Source organism: Balaenoptera borealis (genome assembly GCF_965194805.1).
Source record: "Balaenoptera borealis genome assembly, chromosome: 2".
NCBI lineage: Eukaryota > Metazoa > Chordata > Mammalia > Artiodactyla > Balaenopteridae > Balaenoptera > Balaenoptera borealis.
Genome location: NC_138867.1, coordinates 132,546,648 through 132,565,571, shown reverse-complemented (window position 1 = coordinate 132,565,571; position 18,924 = coordinate 132,546,648). Strand labels below are relative to the sequence as shown.

Sequence of the window (18,924 nt, the reverse complement as noted above, 5' to 3'; positions counted from 1 at the left end):
AGTAGAAAGTTTGAATTCTCTTACCCAACCTCCTTAAGAGGTAGCCAGAATGACTAAGCTGTTTTCCTTTACCTGGTCCTACCTACCTACCTCACTGCCTCCTATATACTTTCCTACACACAGCTCTAGAGAAATAGCAATGTGCTCACAAGTTATTAAGAATGGAGAAGACATTCCTTGAGCTGCACAATTAGTCACTAACCTAAAACACTGTGGTTTTTCAGAGACACAGTGGGATCTTACCCCCAGAGCCTTCAGTGGGACAGATGAAATACTTCTTTTTCTATCATGCTTTAAATGGCCTGTAGCAATGAGGACACTGCCTTAGGCCAAGACATGTTTAGCTCTGGTTGGCTTCTGGTGGAAAGCATGTGGTCCCAGGGACCACACATGCTGTTCTGTTTCTTGGGATCTGATCTGCCTCTTGGGTGATAGGAAACAACATGCGGGCAGGAAGCCAGATTTCTGACAGATAAAGAAATGAACAACCCTAAATCCTCTTCTTCTCTCCTAGGCTGTGACCACCTAAGAGACAAACTGGGTGACCATCAGTCCCCCACCACACCAGCTTTCAAAAGTTTGGAGGCCTTTTTTATTTATGGACGTCTGTATGAATTCTGGTGGTCTCTCTCCGGGCCTTGCCCCGAATCCAGCATCTGGGTAAGGGCTGCTCACAGAAGGACAACTTCTGTTGAGCAGAGCCAACAGCTTGACAATGTCAGCCCTGAAGAAACTGACCCCAAAGCTTCCCAGCCAGAGCCAAGCAGGACTCTAGAACTAGACCTGAGACTCACAGAAGAAGGTGAGCAAATGCTGAACGCCTGTAAGGAGCTCTTTTCAGAAAAGCACGCTGGTCTCCAAAATGCACAGAGAACCATTGCTGAAGTCCAAGAGACCTTGGCAGAAATGATCCGCCAACACCAGAAGAGTCAACTTTGTAAATCCACAGCAAATGGCCCTGATAAGAATGAACCTGAACAGGAAGCAGAGCAGTCCCTCTCTAGTCCTCAGAACCAGTGGTAAGTACTGATTCAATACAACATGGAACTAAAATACCCTGCTGGATTCTCACATAGTACTTGATGAGACTGATCAGGTCACTTGGAAGCACCACAATGCAGTCATTAAGGCACAGGCTTTGAAGTCACATGTGGGGTTCCAATCCTGGCCCTGTTCAGTGACCTCAGGCAGGAATCTTAATGTCTCTGAGGTTTAGTTCCCTCATCCATAAATGGAGTACCAACTCCATCCTTGCTTGTTTTGAGAATTAAACAGAATCACAAATATTGTTAATAACAACAGTACAATAAAACCCTACTTTTGTGCAATAGATTCCTAAATAATCCATCATGTAAAATAGGGAGTTGCATTATTGCATCATTAATGAAAACCATTGATTTTCTTTTTTTTTTTTTTTTTTTTTTTTGGCCGTGCTACGCGGCTTATGGGATCTCAGTTCCCCAACCAGGGATTGAACCCGCACCCTCGGCAGTGAAAGCAGAGTCCTAGTCCTAACCACTGGACCGCCAGGGAATTCCCAAAACCATTGTTTTTCAGTTGTTCAGTACTATCCCAAAAAATACACAAAAAGGGTAGTGTACAGAATTACACACTAAACTGTAAAAAACCCCAGATGATCAGATTGCTGCAGCATCCTAATCATTTCCATTGAAAATAAGGGCCAGGTAGATATAGATGATTATTAATCACTTTAGAGCCCTTCTGCATTATCACAGGGCACTTCGCTATGGGCATTTGCAGTGATTAACAGTTGCTGATTAGTTGTTATGCCGAGTGCCTTTACCTTGATTATGTCCCCCCCAGCACAGGGCCTAAAATACAGTAACCAGCACAGTCAATAAACTTACAGCTATTATTACTAAACTTTTAAAAATTAAAATTACATTTGTTGCTCTAAAAATACTACGAGTGAAATCTTGAGTCAGAGTTTTGAGTTACTTCTCTAGTGAGCTACCACACTCTAGGCAGCACTTTATGTTTGGTTTTAGTAACAAGAAAAACACAAAAAAGTTCTCTAACCCAGCGGCTCTTAACCTTTGGATCAGAGGGCCCCTTTGAGAAGCTTAAGACACCCTTCCCAGAAAAATGTGCATCCATACACCCTGAGGGTAGGAACCCCGGCTCTGTCTAACCTATTCCCCAGAGAAATCCAGGCCCTTTGCATTTGGCTGCAGATTGAATCCCCTAAAGGTCCTTAATTTTCATTGGAGCTCTATGTCTAAGAAGTGGGGATTTGGAAAGTGGTGAGGAACAATACTGCATTTTGAAAATTTTATATCACATCACATTAAATTCCCTTCTCTTAGCCTTTGTATTTAAAGATAAGAGATAAAGACCCAGGTGACAAAGTAATTTTATTTACAGGATAATAGATTTAAAAGTTACGTGGGGCAAGACATATAACTTGTGCTTTTATTATTATTATTATCACTAGCAAAGAAGAAAAAAATGAACCAGTTTCTTTGCCTGAATTAACCAAAAGGATTACAGAGGCCAATGAGAGAATAGCTAAGTTCCCTGAGAGTATTAAGGTAAGATTTATATAGCAGTTCATTTGGTAAAACATTACTTTTTATGTTATCAATTGACTACACCAAATTCTTTAACGTCATCTGAAATCTGTACGCATTTGTATGTGCTTAAAAATTGAAGATCCAGTTGCCTTTGGTGAGCTAAAATGTTTTGTGAGAGTAGAATTATTGACACCACAAGCAATTTTATACCTTAGCCTTCAGAGAAATCTAACAAATTTGCTAATTACGAGGTAAAGTAAAATTACAGTTGGTACCATGTATTTGATCGCTTACAAATGGATAGGTATATTTGGATGTGGCCCTAGTAGTAACAGAAGCATCATGTTTTAAATTCATTTGAGTAGGGCTCTAGGAAAAGATTGTATCATTTGAGAGGGACATCTCAGTTTTGAGTTTCATCTCTCCTTAGAGTAACTGATGAAGTCTTAGGAGAGAAATGGCTCAACCGTGCCAGAGAAGTGTCATTAGATAAGATTTGAGACACTCATGCCTTCTGTGCAGGTGTTTGTGGCTTTTTTTTTTGCAAATGCTTCCTTGTTTATCCCTGTGTCATCTTTCAGACCTGGCCCTTCCCAGATGTGCTGGAGTGCTGCCTCATCCTGCTTCACATCGGGTCCCAATATTCTGGCTTCGTGACCCAGGAAATGCAGCAACAGGCTCAAGAGCTCCTTCAGAAATACGGCAGCACTAAAGTTTACAAACGACACTACCAGACCCTGTGCATGTGAACTTTCAAGGACCTCTAAGAAACTGTGCCAAATTCAAAACATCCAACACCTTTCAGCTCTGCATTTACACCTCGCCAGAGATTCACTTTGATCCCTACATGTTTCTGCAGTGATCCAAATAATACAAATGAGAGTCAAGTTTCAATCAACTCTACACTTAAACACAATGAAATCTGACTTTGGACTCAATTGTGGTTTCCTACTGGAGGAAAGATCATGAAAAGCCAGCAGTAGTTACTCAGAACTAACACCTGCAAAGTGATTGTTGATAATCTCTAAAGCCTTATGCAGGTTTCGCCCAAAGAGGAGAAACTTCTTTTTTAATCACCCAAAGTGTTACATTCTTAAACACAAGCTACCTTTATAAATGCTTTGCCTGACCATAAACATGTACACTCTTGTTGGAGGGTAGAGATTATGTCTTCCCTTTACTATTTTACCCCTAGCACTCACTTAAGAGTGTCTAGTATCTAATAGGTACATAATGGAAACTTTAAACTGAGTAAGTTGGGAAAATGAAAGAATGCTCATTAATAGCTTAGACTTAAAGGACTCTAACCTGAGCTCATTGATACCAGCACTGGCTGACAACTAAGGCTTGTGATTGGTAGTCGACCTTACTGCGTTAGCAGAACACAGGAATTCAAGAACATCTGGCAGTACAACAGCACCCCCCTCAGCCACGATTTCACTTTCCACAGTTTCAGTTACCCCCAGTCAACAGCAGTCCAAAAATACTGAATGGGAAATTCCAGAAATAGACAACTCATAAGTTTTAAACTGTGGCCATTCTGAGTAGCACGATGAAATCTCACGGCGGTCCCACTCCGTCCTACCCAGCACATGACTCATCCCTTTGTCCAGCATACCCATGCTGTATACACTACCTGCCCATTAGTATAGGAAAAACACAGAGCATACATTATAGGGCTCAGTACTACCCAGGGTTTCAGGCCTCTACTGTGGGTCTTGAAACATAACCCCCACAGATAAGGGGAGACTACTGTATATGGAGGGGCTGAATTACACCCATAGTTAGTATTCTCTTGGTTACTGCTCAGGACCATCCCTTTCTGAGGATGACCACTAACACAGCCCTACACACACTCACATATATACAAGGCAAAGTTCTTTACAGTTCTACTACACTTGTGCCCCTTCTTTAGCACCACTTTAATAAGCTGTTTCTTATCTCTCCCATGCAATGAGCACACCCCTACTCAACACTGAGTTCCTCAACCCTTCATCTCAACATTTCTCCTGACATGTCAGTAAGCCTGCTGTCAACTGTGGCAAAAATAAACACCTATTTTAATCCAAATTTGTTAAGGATATATGTGTAGGGCTCAGTCACCAGCATGCGAAAGCACCTTGGTTGAGAACCACTGACCTATGCTGCTTTACCACAAATCTTAACGATAAATATATCTCTTCCACTATGTGAACATCCCAGTCAAAATCCTAGATCTGCTCCTGTACCTGACTTACAATCCCACATTTTTGGGCCAATAGAAAGGATTGGAAACAAAGTCCTGAACCAAGTCTAGGATATCAGACGTTCAATTTATCCAAAAGAAGTCCACTAATTAATAAGTGGATCTACCGTATATAATGGAGTAGCACCAGGAAGTAGAATTAAAACTGATTTCCTAGTAAGGCCCAATAATCAGCGAGGCATATGAAGTAAAGAGACAATTCCGTTTACACAGCTGCTCATTAAAAGCTTCCTACAAAGTGAGACATTTTGTATGCAAGCCAACTTGTGGAAAATGGAGGCAAGAGTTAGAAAACAGACAAGATGCTTCCATGTCACTGATAGCAAACAACCGTCTTCTAAAGCCAGCAATTCAGAGCTTTGAAAGACCAAACCTTCATGCCAGTGGTTAAAAAGAAATCTTTATTTTACAAAATTAAAAACATAAATAATATTTACAAGCATCTTAAATACCAGCTTATAATACTTGACATTTTTGAATCATTTTAGATTGAGTTTTCCATAAGCTTTTAATATGTAAGACTATTCAACCACTTCAGTGAGCTACCAGTTTTCATTTCTACTATTCCAAAGGAGTTTTTGGTTTTTTGAAATTGTCCACAGTGTAGTCATTCAGAAAAAATACAGTGTACTTTTTAAATGACTAGTTTAAAAAAAAAAAAAAAATCACAGTCCTGAGCTTCCTACCCCAGTTGTGGGATATTACTCCAAGAGAACCCTATAAACCAAATTCCTTACTGTCCTGTTTACATGTTACCACTATAACTTTTTAAAGACTCACATTTCTGGTACTCACCACAATCCATCTCCCTAACTTCTCCTCAGTTTGCTGCAAAGGAGAGGCAGGGAAAACAGAGAAGAGAGGCAGCAGAATACAGATGACCATCTGAAATCACATTACTAAAAATGTAACAGACTTATGATCCAAAAACCTGCTCTTAGTAATTTCCTTCGGGATCAAATCCAAGGTATTTTATGAAATGAAAACTTAAAATGATTTCAAATGACGCACACGTGACAGCAAATCTCAGTGGCACAACGGAACACAGACTTAAAGAAAGTGGTTAATTTAATACCCATTCTGGAGTTCCTTGTGAATAAAGGGTAGACAGATTCAGTAGAATTTTGTTTTTAAGGAAAGTTTTCATTATCGGGTCTTCATATTTCAGCACTGAGTAATTCATTTCCACGGAATAATACATAAAGACCAACAAAGTGTGCGGAAAGCAAATGTTCTCGAGAAGGGTCAAAATAAACGAAAAGGAAGGAAGGAAAGGAAAGGCTCAACATCTATAACCCACTTCACAAGACCACCACTTGGTTCCACTTTCCCTTGAAGCCCTCAGCTCAGCTGAGAATCACAGCAAGAAGTCTTCATCCTCAGAGATTAGCAACAAATTTAAAAGAAAAAGAATGACACAGGTAAGAGTTATATACATTTTACTAGTTTGTTTCTGACTTGTCCTGGATTTTAGAAGGTGTCAAATGAGCCATGGATGCTGGTGGCAGGAGGCAACTGGAGAAGAGAGGCTTAGGGATGAGGAATAGGGAAGACGTGTTTACAAATTCAGAGCAAACACCCTTCTTCTGGATCTAAAATAAAGACATCTTTTGTCTTCAGTAAAACAAAAGTCTTTCTGTCAGCGCAGGTGGTAGGTACAGTTTGCTCAAAAGACGCGTCTTCTCTTGGGGAGGAATATAAGTGTACACAGTCAGCACATTAAGCACCGCTCTGGGGCCAGGCCCACCCGCAGAGCCTCGCCGCCATCACTGCTGCATGTTGCTGATGATCGCCAGGATGCTCATCTTCTCCTGGGCAGAGTCCACGTCCTCGTTCTGCTTCTGGGCCACTCCCGTGCCCAGGCCATAGAGCCGCCCACAGTACTTGGCATCGTCAATACTGTCCTCAAAAAACAACTGCAGAATAGGACAGAGAGCCCCTGGTGAGAACCATGCCAAGAGTCATGCCAAGAATCAGGCCAAGCCGCAACACTACTACATCAGCACCTCCCAGCTCTCTTAAAGCCTTGAACACCTAGCCAACTAGAAACTAACTTCATAAAGAAAGGCTCCAGACCTTTCCTACACAGTCTTTTCATGCTCCTTTCTCTCTACATAGGCTCCCCTTTCTGAATAGACTTCCACTTTCCATGAGTTTTTACTGCCAGGATCCCTGTGCTGCTGTTGCTGTTTATTAATACAACTGCCTCTATCTCCTCCCTTCTCTTTAACAGGCAGTGCAATGGTTAAGAGCTTGAGCTCTAGACTCAGACTGACTCACTGTGTGACCTTAGAAAAATCACTTGAACGCTCCTTAAGCCACGGTTTTGTATCCATAAAATGGGTAATATAACAATAGGTTGTTACGAGTGAGAAAATGGCCAGGAAGCACACACACAGCAAGGTATCTCACCCTTTTGGGCACTACTGGGCAGGTGACTCTCTGCTGGGGGGTGAGGAAGGCTGTCCAGTGTATTGTAGCACTGTAGGATGTTCAGCAGCATCCGTGGCTAGTAGCACACAACCCTACTCCCCCAGGTTATGACAGCCGAAACCGTCTCCAGACATTGCCAGAGGTACCTCAGAGGGCAGAACTGGGAGCATGATGCTGCCAGCTTTGTTCTTCTTCCTCAAGATTGCTTCGGCTACTTGGAGTCTTTTGTGGTTCCATACAAATTTTAGGATTATTTGCTCTATTTCTGTGGAAAATGCCACTGGAATTTTGATCAGGATTACATTCAATCTGTAGACTACTTTGGGTGGTATGGACATTTTAACAATATTAATTCTTCCAATCCATGAGCCCGGAATATCCTTCCATTTATTTGTGTCTTCTTCAATTTCTTTCATCAGTGTCTTAGAGTTTTCAGTATACTGGTCTTTCACCTCCTTGGTAAAATTTATTCCAAGGTTATTTTATTCTTTTTGATGCAATTGTAAATGGGATGGTGTTCGTAATTTCTCTTTCTGATAGTTCACTATTAGTGTATAGAAACAACAGATTTTTTTATATTAATTTTTTATCCTGCAATTTTACTGGATTCGTTTATTAGCTCTAACAGTTTTTTGGTGGAGTCTTTGGGGTTTTCTATATATGTCATCTGCAAACAGTGACAGTTTTCCTCCTTTCTGATTTGGATGCCTTGTATTTCTTTTTCTTGCCTAACTGCTCCAGCTAGGACTTCCAATAACATGTTGAATAAAAGTGGAGAGAGTGGGCATCCTTGTCTTGTTCCTGATCTTAGAGGAAAAGCTTTCAGCTTTTCACCACTGAATATGATGTTAGCTGTGGGACATTTGATAATTAATAGAACTTAGCATAAAATAAGTGGGTGGTTTCACAAATGTGTTCATATTATAGAAATCAGAAGAAAAGCAAATAATTGCAAGGATAAGAGGTGCTAGGAACACCAAGTACACTTCTGAGTGACCTCCATTTCAAAATGCTTCTTTGCCTCCCAAATCACATCTAATATACTGAACATATGCATAACAAACAAACCAAAAAAAAAAAAAAAAAAACACTGCTTTCAAAGTGATCACCAACTTCCAAGAGAAACTATAAATTTTCAACAAACCTCAGCCCAAAAAACCTTTGCCTTACCTCTTTCATCCTGAAGAATGCCATTCCCGTTAGCAGTGAGTCAGAGCCTGCCTGGTGCTGCCTTCCAATTCTCTGCAAATCCAACTGATCAGCAACTTCCTGAAGACCTCCCTGGAGATGTAAGGAAACAAATATAATATTACAGACCCAACTTCTCTACTGGAGTCAACTATGTCTATTCTTTTTTTTTTTTTTTTTTTTTTTTTTTTAGGGGGTGGAGGGCTACTTTTATTAATTTATTTATTTTGGCTGTGTTGGGTCTTCGTTTCCGTGCGAGGGCTTCCTGTAGTTGCGGCAAGCGGGGGCCACTCTTCATCGCGGTGCGCGGGCCTCTCACTGTCGCGGCCTCTCTTGTTGCGGAGCACAGGCTCCAGACACGCAGGCTCAGTAGTTGTGGCTCACGGGCCTAGTTGCTCTGCGGCATGTGGGATCTTCCCAGACCAGGGCTCGAACCCGTGTCCCCTGCATTGGCAGGCAGATTCTCAACCACTGCACCACCAGGGAAGCCCAACTATGTCTATTCTTGAGTTTACTCCTTGTGGTGACGGGAAGTAGGAACAGGCCATTTACTTAACAGGTCTTCCCCAGCACTATCCCCTTTTTAGCCCTCCAAATGATACACTGTGTTATATTCCACTTTTCACTCCGTTCGTTCTTTTCTGTATTGTTAATTCTGTCAGACCTCCGCCCCTGAAAGTCCTCACTGCTGTAAAACAAGGTTGGGGAAATAGTAAATGCCAATCCAATTCTAGATGGCAAACCTCTTTTATCAACAATTTATTAGAGGAGGGAGTTCTTAAATTGTCTAGAGCTAAGAACCCCTCTGAGAGTCTGGTACACTGCAGACCCCATTCCTAACGAATCATACATATACCTCATGTCTCCAACTGTTTCACTAGGTTCGTGGGCCCTAAGTGAAGAATGCCTGCCTTAGGGTGAGAGTAGCAGAAGGCTCCCTTCATGCCCAGGTTAAAGACAGTTACCACACAAATCCCTGTGCCAGTCAACTCTATATATACCCTGTCTAGCACCATGCTGGCACCTAGCAGGTACTCAAGGACACATGCTGAACAAACTGCAATAAAGCAAAATGACAAGTCTGCATTTTTGTCTTCTTGTTGTCGTTACTACTATTAAGAAAAATATTGTGTACCTTAAGATTTTTGCAACTTTTCATCAGGTATTTCACATCATAAATGGATGGGAAGAAAAGGTTCAGAATGTGAAAGAATTCATGTTCCTCTTCTGGCAAACGAGAATCCGTAAGTAACTTTACCATGTAGCCAAAGTCATAGCCACTGCGAGGAGAGAATGAGGCAGTAAGGTGAAAGAGCAGGAGTTAACAGGCCCCAGCATTCAACTGCTTCATTGCTCAGAGCTTATGATGCTACCTCACGTTAGGAACTTTCAGTTTTCCAAAGTAGTTTATCCTGTACTCTGAACTTTCCATTAAATAACCACATAACAGATTAATATGAGAGATACATTAGAGAACCCAAGGGTTTATAAACGTGGGTTTTATTCATCAAAAATTCAAACGTACTGAAAGGTATGGAGTCCCCTGGTGGGCTAGTGGTTAGGATTTGGCACTTTCACTGCTGTGGCCCAGGCTGAATCCCTGGTCGGGGACTGAGATCCCACAAGCCATGCGGGGGGACCAAAAAAAAAAAGAAAAGGTACTGAAAGGTAAAATAACCTCTCCTAAGGGGAATTTGGCCTTTGAGTACCCAGGAAACTCCAGGCCAGCCTTTTAAATGACAAGAAAAAGATGACCAAGTGCTTCCATCCTTCCCACCCTCCACCTTTCCACCTGACATATGCCCACTGCAGCCACATGATACAGCCTAGTACTGTGTGAAATAAACCAGTATGCGCTCCAAAGTGTTTTCTGAAAAACTGAAATGTTACCATTTCAACTCTGTAACTGCTAGTGAGCAACAAAAGAGTGCCAAGAGGACTGCAAAAACAACATAAGAATTCAATTCCTTGCTTCCAAAGGAAGAGAAAAACACTCTCTTAGACTGACCTGTGAAATGAAAGCCATTTGACATTGTCACAGAGAACCACTCCTGATGTCATAAGCAGCTCTGCAAAGTGCAATGTGTCAATCCCTTCCTCTTCATGCTTCTGAAACTGCAGTCCTGAGTTAGCAAGGAGATCTATGGAATCCTGGGAGTACATGTCCTCTCTGAAAAGAGAAGGTGTTTACTTCTTAGCTGGTGGTAAGGTAACAGAAGTAGTGGGCAACAATATTACCATCACCTTATAAATTATAGAATAAGTATTCTTTTTTTTTTAATTTTTTTTTATATTTTATTTATTTATTTTTGGCCGTGTTGGGTCTCCATTGCTGCACGCAGGCTTTCTCTAGTTGTGGCGAGCGGGGGATACTCTTCGTTGCAGTGCGTGGGCTTCTTATTGCGGTGGCTTCTCATTGTGGAGCACAGGTTCTAGGCGCGGGGGCTTCAGTAGTTGCAGCACGCGGGCTCCGTAGCTTGACATGGATGTATGTCTTCATTTCTCTTGGGTGGAATTGCTGGGTCATATGGTAACTCTATTTTTAACCTTTTGAGAAACTGCCTGTTTTCCAAAGAGGCTGCATTATTTTATATTCCCAATAGCAATACATGAGAGTTCTAATTTCTCCACACCCTCACCGACATTTGTTATTATGTCTTTTTGATCACAGCCACCTAGTGGGTATGAAGTAGTATCTCATGGTTTTGGTTTGCATTTCCCTAATGACTAATGGTAGTGACCATCTTTTCATAAGCTTATTAGCCATTTCTAAATCTTCTTTGGAGAAATGTCTATGCAGATCTTGTGCCCATTTTTTTAAATTAATTAATTTATTAATTTATTAATTTATTAATTTATGGCTGTGTTGGGTCTTCGTTGCTGCGCACGGGCTTTTCTCTGGTTGTGGTGAGCGGGGGCTACTCTTCGTAGCAGTGTGCGGGCTTCTCATTGCAGTGGCTTCTCGTTGCGAAGCACAGGCTCTAGGCAGGCGAGCTTCAGTAGCTGTGGCTCGCGGGCTCAGTAGCTGTGGCTCGCAGGCTCTAGAGCACAGGCTCAGTAGTTGTGGCGCACGGGCTTAGTTGCTCCATGGCACGGGGAATCTTCCCAGACCAGGGCTCAAGCCCATGTCCCCTGCATTGGCAGGCAGATTCTTACCCATTGTGCCACCAGGGAAGTCCTTCTGCCCATTTTTAATTAGGCTGTCTTTTTATTGTCGACTTGTAAGAGTTCTTTAAGAAGGACTTTACTTTTTGAGATTCCTTACTCCATCTTCTGCTTGACTACTCTCTCCAACCCCTACTTGGGTTTGGTGGAAACAAAACTTAAAATTAATAAAATCAGTTAGAAATCAGTCTGCACAAATGTAGCACATCTAAGAATAACATTGAGAAGTGTCTCAGACACTTACGTGAGGTTGAACTTGAAGTTGAACTGCCAAGTGTTGATTCCAGAAGGATATTCTCCCTTCTCATTCGTGAATGTAAGGCCCAGCTGGATAATTTTTAAAAGGTCAACATTGCACCGTAAAAGCTGATACTGGTAATCTATGGAACTACGAAATTCACCAATGGGTCGCACCACAACACCTGGAAATTCTGTGTCCTAGAAAAGGAAAAAGTCTCTCATCGTAAGGTTTCACAAAACTTATGCTGACTTGACCATTCATAAATAAAAGTTTTACCTCAATTTATAAAAGTTATGTGACAAGCCCCAAGCTCAGGCACAAAAATTCACCTTAAAATACTGATTTCATTGATCTATATAGAAGGAGCACTAGAAACACAAAGCTTTACACAACAACTTGGAGATCCTAAGCAGGATGTGAATAGAAGTAGTTGACTAACTCTAGGTCTATTAAGAACATTCTAGGTTCGGGAATTCTCTGGCGGTCCAGTGGTTCGATCCCTGGTTGGGGAACTAAGATCCCACAAGCCACACAGCACGCCCGCCACCCCGCCAAAAAAAAAAAGAACATTCTAGGTTCATATACAGTTAATTAGGAATGGTCTAGGTTGAGAACGAAACACTATATAAATAAAAATGCAAATATAGGAAAGTGGAACAGCCATTCAACAAAAGTAATAAATAGCCACATTTGGCTTAAAGTAAAAAGCCTGGAACAAGATCAGAGAGAGTTCTGAATACCAGGCTGAAGACATAATTCTACACCCTCCACAGCAGGAGTTGCAAACTCCAGGCAGCTAACGTAACAGAGTAAAGTGTGCAGGGTGTTAAAATGGTTATGAGTAATGGGGACTGGAGCAAACTAAAGGGTACATGCCTCCCCTAAAAGAGGCTCTTGATATCACTATGATACGTGCCTCCCTCCAGCCACTCAGTGTCAGGCAGGAATGTAGACCCTATAATGCCAGATCTGTCCATTTCTTCCAGAGATACCAGAAATCTGGAATTTAAGTAAGGTCTCTTGATTTTTAAATGTTGGCAACTACTTTTTAAAAACTGCTTTAACACTGCCAGTCAAATTCACCATACCTGTGGAATAGATGTGCCCTATGGACTGAGACAACTTCTATTTAAAGACTTGCAAACAAAAGTAACATCATAAACACTAGATACTAGAGGTTACATCCTTTTCAGACACACAGGCTACCTTGATGTTTCATAAAAGCAACATAACCTTCCATCATGTTTAATTTACCATGGCTTTAGTGTAATCATTTCTTTCAAAAATCTCACACTGAATATTCCCTAAGTCCATACCAGAAGGTGAGTCAAACAGAGCAGAGCTCTTTACCATGGCAATATAACTGTAACTGAGCACGATTTCTCGGATCTTCCTCATCTCTTCTTCTAGATTGCTGGCCCAGACTTCACAGATGACCTGGCTGTTCTCCACAAGTGCCGCAGGCATCCTGAAGAAACGTGAAGTCGCTTTCAGCTGACTGTGTTAGAGGGCAAGTCAATGGTTGATCTGATCTACATTCAAAAACATATTTTGAAATCACATTAATTTACATACTGGCATTAAGACATTAACAAAGACATCAAAACAGTATTTTACCATCACTTCATCAGCTTAAGCTAAAACATTAGGACTATTATATTTATTCTCCATTTTATATGATGAGGGAACCTGCCTTTGTCAAAACAGACACACCCACAAACACACACACACACACTCACTCTCCCTCCCTCAGTTCTTTAACCTGAAGAAAATAAACTTACTTAAGAAACATGAAGAAACTTTTGCCCAAGCTGCCCTTTAGCACAGAAATGAAACCATTGCCCTAAACCAGTTTTTGAGCCCTCTCCAGACTACCTAAAGACTTAAATAGTCCCCTGTTAACACAAATATGCCCTTACCATGACTTTCACATCACTTTGCACAGGGACCAAATCATGGAAACATTTCTAAAGGAATCAGTTTAGCCAGTTGAAATGTACTGGGATCTCCAAAAGCCTGAAAGAATGTGGACCTGAACTCTCACACTGAAGTCCTAACACCGTATGATGAATATGGATGTGGGACTTGCCCCTCCACTCCCCCAAAAAAGGAAATTCTTTTTCCCGACAATCCAAAAGTCAAATACAACTAGAGGCAAATAGATCATGAAGTGAGAGATTTAAGTTGTAAAAACCAATCCCAAGTTGAACAACCACAATGAAAATCAGAATTTATTAATGTCTACTCTTCAACATACAATATTATAAAGAAACAAAGTATCAATTCAACAATAAAAATAGAGAAGACAGCAGGTATAAATAATTCAACCAGAAGCAGAATGATTTATAGTGTATATTCTGGGAGGAAACTGGGGAGGCAACAGTATTCTACACGATAAAACTCAACATGGTTCAGCCTCAGAGTAATGCTGTTACTATAGCAATGATATGCTTAGTTATAAAAAGACGAAAAGGAGCTTATCATAAGGGGATTTACTTAAAACGCAAGCCCACGCACAGATCCTCAACACAATGTAAGAGTGGGCTCCAGCGCATATATTTAAGGGACAATTCCTAGAAAGAGTAAAACGAACCTTTGCTTTCTACTTTCAAGATAGGCAGATACAACAATAAGAATCTGGATCAAAACAAAATTGGCATTCTCAAGTGTCATCATTTCTCTGAGACACTTCTGAGAAAACAATCTATTGGTTTGTCACCAACCCTTGAAGATTCCATTTATTCAAGTTACTCTACACTTTGACAGATGCTTCTCTGAAATTATAGTAGACTTACTGTAATTACTCTGAAACTTAAGTAGACTGTGGTAGCTTCCTAACAAATACGGGTGAATACTTCTTAAAGGCAGAATCCATTTCTTCTCATTTTTGTTCTATGCACAATGGGCATGAATTAAAGGCATGCAGATGAAGAAATCAAGAACATCAGAAAACGGCAGAAGTTCAGACTGAGCGTGGAGTAAATTCCACTCTCTGACCATAATCAAGAAAATGTTGGGGGAATTCCCTGGCGGCCCAGTGGTTAGAACTCAGCGCTCTCACTGCGAGGGGCCACAGGTTCAATCCCTGGTCGAGGAACTAAGATCCCACAAGCCAGGCAGCAAGGCCAAAAAGACAAAAAAGAAAATGTTGGGGCTCAGAACTTTAGATTCTAAACCATGCTTAAGGTTTTCCCCTGCAAAAGGGCATAAAACCATTTCTATGCCCATTAATGTTAAATCAGTACCACTTCGCTTCCTTATTTCCCTAACTGAAACAAAGCACTCCCTTTTTGGTGTCACGTTAAACACAACCATAAACTACTTTAGGGGAAGTGGGTATCACTGATTGAAACATTTCCATAAAAGCAAAAGCAACTAAAGGGACTCAAGCAAAAAATGTCTTTGGCCTCCAAGCAGCAAAGAGCAGACTTAAAAAGAGGGCAGTTAGATATTTACATTAAACCCTTAGAACAAGGCTCCCCAGCTAAGAAGCTCTTAAGGTTTTATCAAAAGAACTCAGGAAACAATATGAAGAGGCTCCCTCTCGTCAAATAAAATATGATATGAACATCATTATGGATAATTACTACGATGCATCACGACTTTTCAGATAGAGATTTAAATCCAGGAGTTCATAATGAACTAAGAAAATAAATTTCATTGGCCACCATTGGAGAATGCTAATGAATGGACTTATTTTTAAAAATACGTATCTTGTCTTTCCTATATAAACTGTAACCCCAAGTAACCAAATAGTTGAAGGAAAGTTTCTCTTTATAAAAGTGGTATAAATAAAAATAAATAGGGAATGACAGACTATCACCGTTTTGTAACCCCTAATGAATTTAGAGATCTGGGCAATAATCATAATGGCATTTATATGGAATTTCCAGAAAAGGCAACTCTATAAAGGCAGAAAAGACTACGTGGTGGGATGGGACTGAGAGTTATATAAATGGGAATGAGGTATCTTACTGAGATGACAGAAATGTTCCCAAACTCCATTAAAATGATTATTGCACAGCTCAGTAAATTTACTAAAAATCACTGAGTTTTATATGAAAATGGGTGAGTTTTATAGTATGTACACTATATCTCAATAAAGTTGTTAAAATAATCACTAGGGCTGTAATCATCACAAAAAGAGACCACCAGGTATTATGTGCCTCAAAACAACACATCACCACTACGAAATAGTCTTGACCAAAAAAAAATCTAACTTGCATCTGACCAAGCCTCTAGATTTAACTACCAATGTACAGAAAATACAGACAGAGAAACATATTAAGTGACACCAGAGAAATGCAATCAGCAAAATCCAGAAACTTCTATAGGAAACTAGAGAACCCAGCTTCTTCAACAAATAAATTACAAGAAATAAAAGTAAAAGACTCTCAGGGGACCTATCAGTCAATCAAAACATACAGACCTAAATTAAACCCTGCTTTAAACAAGTGATAGGAAAAAAAAAAACAAAAAAAAAAACTATAACATTTTTGAGACAAGTAGAAGTCTGAACAATGCCTGATTTGGGTTTTTTGTTTCAGGGTTTTGTTTATTTTGCTTTTTTTTTCTTTCTGGTGTTATACTGTGGTTATGGTTTTTTTTAAAAAAGAGTTCTTACCTTTTAGAGATAATGAAAAATAGTTATAAGTGATACGATATGAAACGTGGGGTTTGCTTCAAAATAACAGTGAAGAAAACTCACAATAATTTTGTACAGTACTATCTTTCTCTACATTTTACAGATAAGAAAACTGAAATGCAGAGACATTAATTTTAAAAGGTAGTGTCCATAGCTTCCATTTCCAAGAAAATTCTTTTTACAATATAGGGGTTGGGGATTAAGAGGTACAAACTATTATGTAAAAAATAAGCTACAAGGATATATTGTGCAACACAGGGAATATAGCCAATATTTTATAGTAACTGTAAATGGAGTATAACGTTTAAAAATTGTGAATCACTATGTTGTACATCTGTAACTTACATAACTCTGTACATCAACTATACTTAAATTTAAAAAATTTTTTGGATTATTTTTAAAAGCTAACCATTGTTATACATATCTGACAAACAAGGAAGTCAAAACCAGACCAGTGGCAAAACATTTAAGACATTCTTCCATCAAACCCTTACCTAGGAAAACTTGCAAGCCCCAAATGTAGTGCCACACAAACACTGAAAAGGAATCACATTGCACACATTTAACTTAGCATAAGTTACTGGATATGCTAGCCAAAAAAGAAATAATAATAATAATAAAATAATACTAGCAATTCTGCCTGCCACTTTCCACTCAGTGAGCACATGCTCCAGTATGAGCCTAAAATGAGGATCACAAACATACCATTCCCCTTAGTTATTAGTCTTCCCCCTTCTAAGCCTCTCAGAGCCAGCACTGCACAGTGCAGAATGACTCTATGCCATTCACTTATGTTTATTTGTGCAACACGGCCCCTAAAGGTAAACCTAACTACTCTACCTGGGTTACAACCAAAGAAATAGTAACAAGTTTCAAAACTGAAGGAAAAACGACTGTGCTGGATTTACTGAGAAACACTATGGCCACCTCCAACCCCGCACCTTCCTAAGGAATGATTAAGGATAATTTTGGTTGCATGCATTGCTTGCCTTGCAGGCTGACTTTAAAACTTGACTGCCACATGAGCTACTCTACATGAAAGCAAAATACAAGCCCTGATACCTGCTGTTTCCCAGTACTAGACTGTGTAAGAAGGTCACCCAGGAGTTACTGAGGTCTCTGCCCTGCGTTCATCTCTAGAACAAACTGTGCAGTTCGCCCCCCAATGATCTACAGTGTAAACTTCTCCAAAACAAAACTCCTTGCTAACCCAGGAAAGCTCTCAAGAGCAAGTAAATGATAAAGGCAACCGAAAGCTTTCTCTGCAAGCAATCCAGAGTGCCAGACCTTGCTGGAGAAAAGCATGTTTTGGTTTTTCTGATTTTGTTTTGTTTAAGGCTAAGAGTGCAAGGAAACAATAAACATCACTTCCCCATTCTAGACGACCGGACAAAGGCTTTGCCGCGCATGGGTAAGATGGAAAAGGAAGTAGCAGCACTTCAGAAGAAATGGCAGCCGCTTGGAAGAGGGTTCTTTCCATCCACGGCCGCGGGGGTCGCAGTCTTTCGTCCCCGCCAAACACAGTATCCCAAGACACCACCCTCGACCGAACCCCAGTTCAACCAGTTCTTCAAACCACCCACGTGGCCCAGGCCTGTGAGCTGGCTCCTCCAGAGCCAAGAGCTCGGGTTCATAAAGCCACCGAATAGCAAGGAAAAGTTGCGGGGACGCAAGAACCAACAAGGGGGAAGCCCGCAAGGTTCCAAAGTCAGGTCCTCTGACTCACACCGTCTCTCGTCATCCTTCTCTTCCTGTTCAGGATCATTCTCCCTCTTCAAACCACCCTCATCCCTCTCCTCCTCCTAACTCCCTTTCTTCTCTTTTTTTTTTTTTTTGTAAAACGAAGATTTTTAAATTGCATGTCTTAGGGCCAGAGAGACCTAAATTCGAAGCCAGGGCACGGACGAGCTATGTGGCTTTGCGTAAGTTACTTAACCTCTCTCATGCCTCAGTTTTCCCTTCTTGTAAAATGGGTCGTCTACTGGTGGTGCACACCTCGGAGGACTGCTGTAGGGGGTAACAGAATGAAGCATATAAGGTGCTGGCACATATCACTAGGACATTAATATCGTGTGGTAGTGGTGGTTATTATGACTACTATCCGATGGACCTCTTTCTCTTTTCACACACCCTGTCCCTCTCGCACGCTCCCACTCCCCTTCCTCCCTCAGGCCCCCGATGGCCTCCCACACTCTCTCATCTCACGCTCCTCTCCGATAAGCGGGAGCCCGCTTACCCTGACCGGCAGGGCCCGCGAAGCGCGGGCAGACGGGCTGGCGAACAGACTACCCGGGAGCGGCGTGACCCGGTGTTCTCCGCCCGCTGCCCCGGATCGGCTCCTAGAACCGAGCGGCCCAGTGAGATGAACGCCCTCATGCCCAGAGCGACCTTACGCACAGCCCTCCAAACAACCTGGCCGCACCGCTCTACCCACCCGATCCTCCCGACTCGCCTGCTCCCTTCGCGTCACTCC

General features: G+C 41.2%; 2 protein-coding genes and 1 long non-coding RNA gene across 12 annotated transcripts in view; 2 read left to right on the top strand and 1 right to left on the bottom strand.

The window, feature by feature from the left end:
* Positions 1-4,604, top strand: part of GEMIN5 (gem nuclear organelle associated protein 5) — a 41,687-nt gene extending 37,083 nt beyond the window's left edge. For all 3 annotated transcript variants that reach the window (XM_082379051.1, XM_082379050.1, XM_082379049.1), the window contains exons 26-28: positions 515-1,019; positions 2,456-2,552; positions 3,116-4,604. In XM_082379051.1, coding sequence (XP_082235177.1) covers positions 515-1,019; positions 2,456-2,552; positions 3,116-3,283 — 770 coding nt within the window. In that variant the 3' untranslated portion in view covers positions 3,284-4,604. The remainder of the gene's footprint in view (positions 1-514; positions 1,020-2,455; positions 2,553-3,115) is intronic.
* CNOT8 (CCR4-NOT transcription complex subunit 8) overlaps positions 1-18,924 on the bottom strand; it is a 53,717-nt gene extending 34,793 nt beyond the window's left edge. For 3 of the 8 annotated variants that reach the window (XR_014241166.1, XM_082379157.1, XM_082379158.1), the window contains exons 1-6: positions 18,688-18,842; positions 13,157-13,338; positions 11,810-12,003; positions 10,409-10,570; positions 9,536-9,680; positions 8,383-8,493 (exon numbers count right to left, since the gene is read on the bottom strand). Coding sequence is in view for 7 of the 8 variants with exons in the window: in XM_082379157.1 (XP_082235283.1) it covers positions 8,383-8,493; positions 9,536-9,680; positions 10,409-10,570; positions 11,810-12,003; positions 13,157-13,273 (729 nt within the window). In the remaining variant the exon portion in view is untranslated. The other 5 variants (XM_082379154.1, XM_082379155.1, XM_082379156.1 and 2 more) reach the window with 5 other exon arrangements.
* LOC309622894 lies at positions 8,423-9,486 on the top strand. Its single transcript, XR_014241199.1, has 2 exons — positions 8,423-8,546; positions 8,889-9,486. It is a non-coding gene; the product is annotated as an uncharacterized lncRNA (long non-coding RNA).